This window comes from Dryas octopetala, chromosome 5 (assembly GCF_963921425.1).
Source record: "Dryas octopetala chromosome 5, drDryOcto1.1, whole genome shotgun sequence".
Taxonomy (NCBI): domain Eukaryota; kingdom Viridiplantae; phylum Streptophyta; class Magnoliopsida; order Rosales; family Rosaceae; genus Dryas; species Dryas octopetala.
The window spans coordinates 15,276,917-15,288,435 of NC_141370.1; the positions used below are offsets into that span (position 1 = coordinate 15,276,917).

Below are 11,519 nucleotides of genomic sequence, written 5' to 3' on the forward strand. Positions count from 1 at the left end.
TATTATATTGGGTATATCTTTTACGATAATCAATCTTAAATAGAGTAATTTATCGTATTATGTCGAGCGTATCTTCTAAAATAGTCGGTCTCATGTATTACACGACAATTAATGTTATTTGACATATTATATCATATCTATGCATAAGAAAGGAAATAATCTATTATTAGGCTTCCTACATTAGTGGTAATTCCGTATCCAAGATTGGATGATTTGAAGATCATTCAAAAAGTGTTGCCAACTACCTGATTTGTGGTCCTTTTTCAGCCGATTTGACCTTATTCCATTTTGCTCACATGAGATTTTTACTTTATGTACTTTCCAATCTCACCCAATAAGGCTAATTAAACATTCCATGCTCTATCCATTTCACTAATCTCTTTCCAACATTTACTTGACCTTTTTTGAGTCTTGACCATTCAATTCAAAAGAATGCATGTTTCAAAAGAGAATCCCACTGCCAGTTACAAAGGTGGGTTTTCTTGCTGTACAATGGTGGGGTTAAAAGAGCAAATCAAAGAGGGAAACAATGTCAAACAAGGGGAAAAAGTATAAAGGGTCTAAGCCAACCATAGTATTAGTGGCCCCATCAAATTTTAGTTGGGCCCACTCATTATGACAAGAAGTCTTCAAGCTTTTCTCATGCACAAGCTACAAGCTATATGTACTATGTTTTTCCACGTACTCATAGAATGAAATAAAATTGAAGAATAAAAAAAAAGAAGAATAGTAGTTGTCTTCTGTTTTGTATTTTCCTTTTTTTTTTTTGTATATTCTCTCTTATTCTGATCCAATTTTCAACTTGGCCTTTGAAGATTATCTCAATAAAAAATTAAATAAATTAAAACTTGATTAGTCATTTAATAATTATCAAATAAATAAAATTTTTGATAATCATAAGATTTATTGTCTATTTATTTAAAAATAATTAGATTGTAAAAAAATGTTTTAGAAATTAAATAATTTCCATCATAAACTACATTAAATAAGAGAGAGGACGTGAAAAAGAATTAAAATAATTTAAAAAAGGCAAAAATAAGATGACACACAAGGCCCAATGATTAAGCCAACATCATGTCATATGAGGTTGAAAAGTGATACCCTAAAGCCCCCACCACACCACTTGCCGTTTTGAAAAGTCCTTGTACAAAAGGAGTCGGGTTTTTGGGTTGGGGCGGACCCGACCCGAAAATTTTCTATCTACTCACACTGAGTCAGTCACTCTCACTCACTCTCTGCGTGAGTGTGTGGGTCGCTCTTTTTCAGACTCTGAGTCTCTGACCAAACAAAGAAAACCGTACACTACTGGCGTAACATATGGCGACACCTTGCTCTCCCCTCTCTGCAAACAACAACACTCCCCGCCGGTCTCTGCTAACTTACGCACCCGCTGCGCACTCTCTTATCCTCAACCAACACACATGAACTAGAAAAACCAAACCAAACCAAAACCGTTTTTGATTCCTCTCCCGCAAACCCACCATTTATGGCCGCGACTGCGCTTCTCATCGTCGCGGTGCTCTGCGCACCCTTCTTCTTATCGTGCGCCGCCCAGCGCAGCGCCGCAACGCTTGCCGAGATCCAAGCCTTGACGTCGTTTAAGCTCAATCTCCACGATCCGCTCGGTGCATTGAACGGTTGGGATTCGTCCACGCCGTCGGCTCCATGCGACTGGCGAGGAGTCGACTGTACTGACAACCGAGTCTCCGAGCTTCGTTTGCCTCGCCTCCAACTCAGTGGCCGACTCAGCGACCAACTCGGTAAGCTGCGCATGTTGCGCAAGCTGAGCCTCCGTTCCAACTCGTTCAACGGCACCATACCGAACTCGCTCTCCGAATGCACGCTCCTACGCGCCGTCTTCTTGCAGAACAACTCTCTCTCCGGCAAGCTCCCGCCGGAGATCGGAAACCTCACCAACATCCAAATCCTCAACGTCGCCAGCAACCGCCTCTCCGGCGAAATCTCCGGCGAGCTGCCTCGGATGCTCAAGTACCTTGATCTTTCTTCGAACTCGTTCTCCGGCGAGATTCCGAAGAGCATTGTGAACCTGAGTGAACTTCAGTTGATCAACCTCTCGTACAACCAGTTTTCCGGTCAGGTTCCTGCAAGCTTCGGCGAGCTCCAGGAGCTGCAGTTCCTCTGGCTCGACCACAACCTCTTAGAAGGAACGCTGCCTTCAGCCATCGCCAACTGCTCGGAGCTGGTGCATTTGAGCGTCGAAGGCAATGCGCTCGGAGGCGTAATACCGGCGGCTATCGGAGCTCTACCAAAGCTTCAGGTGGTCTCGCTCTCACAGAATAACCTCTCTGGTACGGTCCCGTCCTCAATGTTTTGCAATGCTTCTTCGGTTTCTCCGCCGTCGCTTAGGATCGTCCAGCTAGGGTTTAATGCGTTCACGGACATTGTTAAGCCCGAGACAGCGACGTGTTTCAGTTCTCTGCAGGTTTTGGATCTTCAACACAATCAGATTCGCGGCGGTTTTCCATGGTGGTTAACACAGGTATCAAACTTGACACTGTTGGATGTTTCTAGTAACTCATTCTCCGGCGTGGTGCCGCCGGAGATTGGAAACCTTTCGAGGTTAGAGGAGCTTAAAATGGCTAATAATTTATTTAGCGGTCAGATTCCGGCAGAGATTAAGCAATGCGGCTTACTACGCGTGCTTGATCTCCAAGGAAATCAATTTTCTGGGGAAATTCCTGTGTTTTTGGGTGATTTGAGAGGTTTAAAGGTGCTATCTTTGGGGGATAATCAGTTCTCGAGTTCCATTCCGGTTAGTTTTCGCAATCTCTCGGGGCTTGAGACTTTGAGCTTGGGCGGGAACCACTTGAATGGAACTTTGCCAGAGGAGGTGCTAATGGGGTTGGGCAATTTGACCACATTGGACCTCAGTGGGAACAAGTTTTCTGGTGAAGTTGCCATCACTATTGGGAATTTGAGTCATCTAGTGGTTCTGAATCTGAGTGGCAATGGCTTTTCCGGGAGGGTTCCGGCTAGCTTGGCTAGTCTCTTCAGGCTTACAACTATTGATTTGAGCAAACAGAACCTCTCTGGTGAGCTGCCTTTCGAGCTTTCTGGGTTACCCAATCTTCAAGTTATTGCATTGCAGGAGAACGGGTTGTCTGGGGAAGTTCCTGAAGGTTTTAGTAGTTTGATGGGTCTGCATTATTTGAACCTCAGTTCTAATGCATTTTCTGGTCAAATTCCTGAGAACTATGGCTTTCTTCGGTCATTAGTTGTTCTGTCATTCTCTGACAATCACATTTCTGGAGTGATTCCACCGGAGCTTGGAAACTGTTCTGATCTTCAAGTTCTAGAGCTAAGATCTAACTCTTTGACAGGTCACATTCCAGCTGATCTCTCTCGCCTCTCGTCATTAAAGGAGCTTGATTTGGGTGGCAACAATTTAATAGGTGAAATCCCAGAGGAAATTTCAAAATGCTCATCATTAACTTCTTTGTTACTGGACTCCAATCATCTTTCAGGTGGCATACCAGACTCATTGTCTCAGCTATCAAACCTAACTACGCTGGATCTCTCCAATAACAACTTGAGTGGGAAAATTCCTGATGATCTGACACTAATTCCTGGCCTGGTGAACTTCAATGTCTCCAGGAATAACCTCGAAGGTGAGATTCCAAGAACGCTAGGTTCTCGGATCAACAATCCATCTGCATTTGGAGGTAATCAAAACTTGTGCGGGCAGCCATTGGATAGGAGGTGTGAGGATCCCAACAAGAAGGATACGAAGAAGAGGCTGATTCTGTTAATTGTTATTGTTGTAAGTGGAGCTTGCCTATTAGCTTTGTGTTGCTGCTTTTACATTTTCAGCCTCTTGAGGTGGCGCAAAAGGCTCAAAGATGGGGCGTCTGGGGAGAAGAACAAGAGTCCAGCGAGGGCAAGCTCTGGAGCAAGTGGGGGTCGTGGAAGCTCGGATAGTGGAGGGCCAAAGCTTGTTATGTTCAATAACAAAATCACCCTGGCAGAGACCATTGAAGCAACAAGGCAATTCGACGAAGAAAATGTGCTCAGCAGAACACGATATGGGTTGGTTTTCAAGGCCTGTTACAATGATGGTATGGTGCTGTCCATTCGTCGCCTCCCAGATGGAGCACTCAACGAAAACATGTTCAGAAAAGAAGCTGAAGCACTAGGCAGAGTTAAGCACCGGAATTTAACAGTTCTTCGAGGCTACTATGCCGGGCCACCAGACCTGAGGCTTCTTGTCCACGACTACATGCCCAATGGAAACCTCGCAACTCTCCTCCAAGAAGCATCACACCAAGATGGTCATGTCCTTAATTGGCCAATGCGCCACCTCATTGCACTTGGAATAGCTCGTGGCTTGGCCTTCCTACACACATCCTCAATCGTACATGGCGATGTGAAGCCACAAAGTGTACTATTCGATGCAGATTTCGAAGCCCATTTGTCCGATTTTGGGGTAGACCGCCTCACAGTAGCAACCCCAGCTGAAGCCTCCTCTTCAACCGCGGTTGGGACATTAGGCTATGTGTCTCCAGAAGCAGTACTAACAGGGGCAGTCACAAAGGAATCAGATGTTTACAGCTATGGGATCGTCTTGCTCGAGCTGTTAACTGGAAAGAGGCCAGTGATGTTTACCGAAGACGAAGACATAGTGAAGTGGGTGAAGAAGCAGCTCCAAAGAGGCCAAATCACTGAGTTGTTGGAACCGGGTTTGCTCGAGCTTGACCCCGAGTCATCCGAGTGGGAAGAGTTCTTGCTTGGAGTGAAGGTTGGGTTACTGTGCACAGCTCCAGACCCGCTTGACCGACCCACCATGTCCGATATCGTTTTCATGCTCGAAGGCTGCCGGGTCGGACCCGATATCCCTTCCTCCGCCGACCCAACATCTCAACCGTCGCCGGCGTAACCCGAAAAGAAGCCCCAAATCCGAAACAAACTTTGACAGTTTGACCCTTTTTAAAAAAAAATTAATTTTATTTTCAATTTGTAATGTCATTGTTAACTGTAGCTTAATAGTTTGTAGCTGAATTTTTTGACGTTTTGGTTTGGCTTTTTTCTTTTACCCTTTTGCCCTTTCTGCATGCTCGTATGCGCCGGCCCGGCGGAAGGTGGGGTCCGCCGGCGGAATTGAGTAAAATCCACAGCATTTTCGGTCAACGATATGGACATGCGCAGTTAATTAAAGAGCCAAAACAACAACGAAAACGACAGCGTATTGGCCCATAGTTTGTTTCCCGCCAAACACAAACGGCTATTGTATTGTATAATCTGGTGTGGGTCATGTGGGTTGAACTGTAGAAGTCAGCTACCACCTGGCACCAGCCCAGGCCTACCACTGTGCATGTGGAAATGTAGCCGTTAAGATTGTGGGGCCCGAGGTACATAAACAAATGTGTTTTTCTCGAGCGATGCATTGGGTTTAGTTTTGTATGTAACCCAGTAGGGTACAGCTTCATGGTGATCTCGATCTCCATGGTCGCCACGTGGTATCATCTGCTGTCCTTAGTTTGTTTGTTTGAAGGCAGTGGAAATGTGGAATGAAGGAAGAAGACAAGAACCTAAATTTCAGGTCCCAATGGATCTGCAGGAAATGGGAAGTGAGAGGGAGAGAGATGGTGGCCCTACCACCTCAACAACTTTTCAAGTACTTCCAACTTAAATTAGAACTTGTGTTTGTGTTTTAGAAGTTTTAATACTATTGTAAGATTCGTGACTAATCTCTAAAATAAGTTGGAATCTGATTTCTGTGTTTACTAATTATATATGAGAATAAAAACACAAATGAGGTCCATATGATATCAGGAATTCAATTCCTTATTTTGGAGAAATTAAATTCTTGGGTGGATGATATTCTGATATTTTGATTTGGAGGAATTCATTCATTATTTTTTTTCCGATATAACATCATATTATTAACTAGCATATAAAATAATTCAATAATGCTAGGTATCTCAAATTTATATTTCAAATTTGAATTCCAAATACACGTATGAGTGTTTTATTTATTATAAAATTAATAATCATTTGAGTGGACCATATATGAATTAATAAAATACTGACATATCATTTGAGATTTAAAATTGAGATAGAAATTTGGGATACCTTGCATTGATTAAAATGATTTATTTAGAACAAAGACATTTTAGTAATAAAATGCCTACATGATATCATTTATACTCTGATCGTAGATAGTTTAGTAAACAATTTCAATAAGAATCTAATTCCTCTTCAATCAAATTTCTTTTCAATTTAATTCTTCATTAATTCAATTCCTTTAAACTCAATTATAAATTAGTAAACATGCCAATATTATAATGGTGTACTGGAAAAGGGGAGGAGGCGCGGAAGAAAGTGGGGGAGGGAGTCAAATTTTCACTTCAATTTTTTATTAATTTGGAAAAAATTAAAATAAAATCAATATTATATTATTTGAGGCACAGAGAGGACAAGAACCGAAAGATTCTCCTGCTGGAAATAGCTATTCCCTATGAAATGAAAATACGGAAACAACTTTGAAGGAGTGGGGAGTACGGATTAATAGTATAATTTTTAATTTGCAGCGACACTGGAAACTGGACGAACGAAGTGACCGTTAAGCAAAGCTGGCAATGGCATGTTCCTATTTTGAACGTATTTCCTATTTTTTTGGTTTCTTTTTTAAAATTAGGGTTTATTCACCAAAATTGTTTACTGAATTTTATTTATCAAATAATATAGTAGTGACTTATTTATAAAAAAAGGAGTCATTCTGAACCGTATAATTACAACAGTACTACACCACTCATCAAATATAGTTATCAAAACCTTATTTATTACACGAGTATTAATACACTCATCACATTTATTTATCAAATAATATAATAATATTTTATTTATTTATTCCACTATTGGCTCACTTCTAATTCCATTCATATATAATATATAATTTATTAGCATTGACCAAAAAAAAAAAAAAAACTAACATGTAAACACATCATGCAAGTAAGATAAGTAAAATAATGATATATACACAAAGTTTCATGTAAGCGAGCTTGCCAACCTCCCCATGCACTGGGCGAAGAGAGAGAAGTGAACATAGAGAGAGAGAGAGAGAGAGAGAGAGAGAGAGAGAGAGAGAGAGAGAGAGAGAGAGAGACAAGGGGAGGGGTGAGGTGATGCCCGCGGGTGGCTCTCATATTTTGCATTATTGTAACGTTTTTAATGCATTGACATTTTTACAGTCATATTCTGCACTATTGTAATGTTTTTAATCTATTAATATTTAAACGCTTTCTCATATTCTGGATTAATTATGTATCTTTCTTCTTTCTTTTAAATTAGAGAAAATTGCAGTTTATATCAAGGAAGATAGATCTTGGACTCCCAGTTTCTAGTAGGATGCCATCAAATAATATCAGCCTCAACAAAATTTTCACCGGCCAGGTCAAGATGGGCTTTAACTCGGTCATGTGGGCTACAAGACAAGCCCATTCCGTTAGTAGGTTGATCCACGACAGCCCAGAAGGATTAGGCCTGGGTTGTGTTTCTCGGCCACCCAACTGTAAGGATTGACCCATTTTACCAATCTAAAAGCAACAAGGGCCACCACACAAGACGTGGGCCAAATGCTCCAACCCCTGGCTAGCCCAGCTTGGTCTTTCCTATATTTTCCCGGCACCTAACTTCCGCCAAAAAAAGTTTTCCCGTATATGAGCAATGAGCTTGTGATAGAAGAATTCTCAACATGTGATACACACAACTCCGGCTCACACGAGGGTAAGAGACAACACATTTAATAATCAAATTTATTGAAATAAATCTAATTCTTAAATGTGTTGTCTCCTTTTTACACTTGTTTTCAATTTATATCAGAGATCATTTTGTTTGCACATTTATTTTTAATTAACTACCTTCTTGGCACGCTCTTATCCGTATGCCAATATGCTTTTTTAATGCATATACATCGACAACACAAACAAATCTTTTTTTATATGAAAAAATCATACAAACATGATTTTTTTTCTCACACAAATTATGGAAAAATTATGAGGTTGTAATCACCTTTATATTAAGACTATATTTAAGAAAGATTAAGATATTTAATGGTACTTTTTTAAAATGAAATCGATAAGAGTAATGTATATTAAAAGAAGTGAGACATTGGAAGAAACCAATATAGGAAATGAATTAGTTTTTAAATTTTGTTAATGAATTAAAACGAGAGCGGCTATTTGCACACTCCTCTTAAAAAAAAACAAAAACCTATGAGAAAAAAATTTATACCCCATCTCTTTTTCTTTTTGCACACCCTCAAAAAAGAAAAAAAACAAACACCCAATCTTAACTTGGTTTTGATGGAGACCGCTCCTCTCCCGCCCATCCTCGACTAACCCACCACCGTCGGCGACCACCCTACCCCCTCCTTGCCCCTCTCTCTTGTCTCTTTTTTCCCCCTCTCATCTATGTCTGTCTGTCCAGCCCCTGCAGGTTTTGGCTGTCTGCAGGGCGAGAGGAGAGAGAGAGAGAGAGAAAAAAAAAAAAAAAGAATGGGCTGGGTTGGGTTTCGGGGAGAGAAAAAGAGGAGAAAGAAATAAGAGGAAGGGAGGAAGGGAGGGCTCGGGGGGGAGGTGGGGGGAAGAAGAAGAAGAAGAAAAACAAGAGAAAGGGTAGGGTGGGGGGAAGAAGAAGAGAAAGAGAAGGTAAGGGTGGGAATGGGGATGGGGTGTGTGGGTGAGGGAAAGAGAAAAATAGGGGAGGGGCAAGGTGGTATTTTCTTTTTTAGAAAGGGTGTGCAAAAAAAAAGGTGTGCAAATAGCAACCCTCATTCAAAATTGATGTTTTTTTTATTTTTATACTTTTTAATAGGAAAATTTTAGCTAAAGGATTTTAACTATACCTCATGTCTCTATTCAAGACATGAATTTCATTTTGTGTCAACTGAGAACTGAAACTTTCATTTTGTGTCAATTAAGGACTATTTTTTTTTTTTTTATCTCAACCTTGGCCCGAGATTAGACCCATCAAACTTTTACCAAATTCAACAAACTTATACTGGGTTTAAAGCTATGCATCTCTTCTTTACAACTATATAAAGATCACCCAAATCGGACCTCTACAACTCCATATAATCGGCTCCAAAGTACCCAAAATTGTCTAATTTTTTAGATATTTTCTCAGAGGTCCGATTGGACAGTTTCGGGTACCCTACTTTAGGGCCGATTATCTGGAGTTATAAATGTCTGATTTGAATGATTTTTATATAGTTGTAAAGAGAATATGCATAGCTTTAAACCAAATATAAGTTTGCTGATTTGATAGGTCCAATATCGGGCCAAAGTTAAGATAAAAAGAACTGAAAAAAATAGGGTCCTTAATTGACATGAAATAAATGTTTCCGTCCTCAGTTGACACAAAGTGAAATTTATATCCTAAATAGAGATATGAGGTATAGTTAGAGTTCTTTAACTAAAATTTTCTCTTTTTTAATTTCATTTATTATTTCCTTCGACTATTTTAGTCTTATTTTATTAGATTTTTTCATTGAAAGTTTACACTTAAAAAGAGACATTTTCGGGTTATTTGATCTTTTGGTTTATATATATAGATTAAGAACAATAACCATTTTATATAATTAATTAAATTTTATAAGGGATTTAAGGTATTATGTATTTTCAAGTACAATAGTCAAATGATAATGTCATTGATGATGTTCGAAAAATATAGAAGAAAAGGCCCGGGAGGACAATTCCAACAAAATAATGATTTTTACATTATGTAAAACTAATAAGTAAATAAACAAACAGGTGAAGAACCAGCTAAGAAAGCTTTATTTCAAAGACAATTCATTCTAAATTCTACACTTGAAAAAGGTTCATTCTTCTCACCTATGTAAGACGAATAATTAGACGCGTACATTGCAGGCTGTGAAAGAGCATCACCAACCTTAGTACCTTGGTGGAAATGTTGTCTTCAATCTGCTCTGGATTGTCCAGCTCGGGAGGAAAGGATGATACCAACAATGAGACCATACAAGGCCAAAGCTTCAGCGAAGATGAGAATAAGAATCATTCCAACAAAAAGCTTTGGCTGTTGCGCATTGGCTCTGCAGAAGAGATCAATTTGAGCATTAACATACTAACAAAAAAAGATAAACTAAACATGTAGAAAGCAAAGGGCACTCCAAATGAACTGCATGGTACCAAAGAATCGTGCAGGTAGCCTAAGAACAAAAGACTGAAAGCGAAGATTCTAGAGCTTGAATCTATAAACACTTGGTGAAACTATATACATGGTAGCCGAAAAAGAAGAGGAAAAGGCATAATCACTCTAACAACATGGTATAGACAAACCCGTAAGTCATTAAAACACTAAGAATAATCACATGTCCTAGACAATCCACAAAAGAATGCAATATTATGATAATCCCAATTAAACTTTGGTTGAGTAATTTGGTAGAACTATATAGACGACATCTTTTCACAAATTTCTAGAGCATGAATGAACCACAAGAGGATGATGCATTTTCACTCCCAACGCACAGAGACACCCACCAAAATTCAACAAATTTGTAGCTGTCTAAAATCCTCAATCCCAACCCATAACAATTAACAACACCAACAATTGTTAGTAATAGCAAATAGGCAAATAGCAAAGCCATTTGCTTCACTATACAAACCGAAAAGATTACCTAACACCAGCATCGCCGACGATACCGATCGCCATTCCGGCAGAGAGACCGGCGAGGCCGCAAGCCAGACCGGAGGAGAGGTGGGCATAGCCGTCGAAAAGGTAGTAAGATTTGGCCTTTGGGTTAATCCCAGTACTGATGATAACAGCAATGATCAAACCATAAATACCCAACACTCCCGCCATAACAACCGGCACAATAGATTTCATCACCAGCTCAGGCCTCATCACTCCCATCGATGCCACGCCCACTCCGCTCTTCGCCGTTCCATAAGCAGCTCCCATACCTGCTCAAATTACCAAAATAACCCTCTCAGTTTTGAGTTTACGCACAAAAGGATGTAAATTGGGGGTTTTCACTTACAGGAGAATACTAGGGCGGCAGCCGCGCCGAGGAAGCCGAAGAACGGTGCCGTTTCATCGCCGCTGAACGTCGAAGACATTTTCGTCTTGTTTTTCCGATTCCCGATTGGCTCTCAGATTGGGAATTTGATCGCGGAGTGGAGAGACAGACAGAGATTTGGATTCACAAATCACACGCGTGTTTTGTCGCTTTACGAGTTATTACGACAGTGTATGGCACTTGCTCTGAAGTTTCATTGGGCAACCGGACAAGAAGGAGAACGGGCATGCATTGGGCTTTTACTGGGCACTAGAGAAATGGACCCTATTGGGCTGCCCTGCCACTTAATTGGGCTTTACTAGACTCAGGAACCCAACTGGATTCTTGTCTTTGTGTTTTCCACAAATGGCTCATCGTTTTGCACATCGGATGTTGGCGTGGTGTTACGCATCTCATAAAACTATAACATGCGTATAATTATTAATGCCTAAACTCTAACCTTTAATAATCGTTATAATTTTAG

General features: G+C 40.4%; 2 protein-coding genes across 2 annotated transcripts; one reads left to right on the plus strand and one right to left on the minus strand.

Moving 5' to 3' along the window:
* Positions 1-1,486: 1,486 nt before the first annotated feature.
* LOC147284775 (Leucine-rich receptor-like protein kinase family protein) lies at positions 1,487-4,904 on the plus strand. The gene has a single exon (XM_086244669.1). It carries the CDS (start codon positions 1,487-1,489, stop codon positions 4,892-4,894), a length of 3,408 nt encoding a protein of 1,135 aa, XP_086100795.1. The 3' UTR covers positions 4,895-4,904.
* Positions 4,905-9,648: 4,744 nt separating this feature from the next.
* On the minus strand, positions 9,649-11,204 carry LOC147284776 (V-type proton ATPase 16 kDa proteolipid subunit). The gene is made up of 3 exons (XM_086243216.1): positions 11,018-11,204; positions 10,655-10,940; positions 9,649-10,069 (listed from the first exon to the last, which is right to left on the minus strand). Exons 1-3 carry the CDS (start codon positions 11,094-11,096, stop codon positions 9,937-9,939), a joined length of 498 nt encoding a protein of 165 aa, XP_086099342.1. The 5' UTR covers positions 11,097-11,204; the 3' UTR covers positions 9,649-9,936.
* Positions 11,205-11,519: the final 315 nt, after the last annotated feature.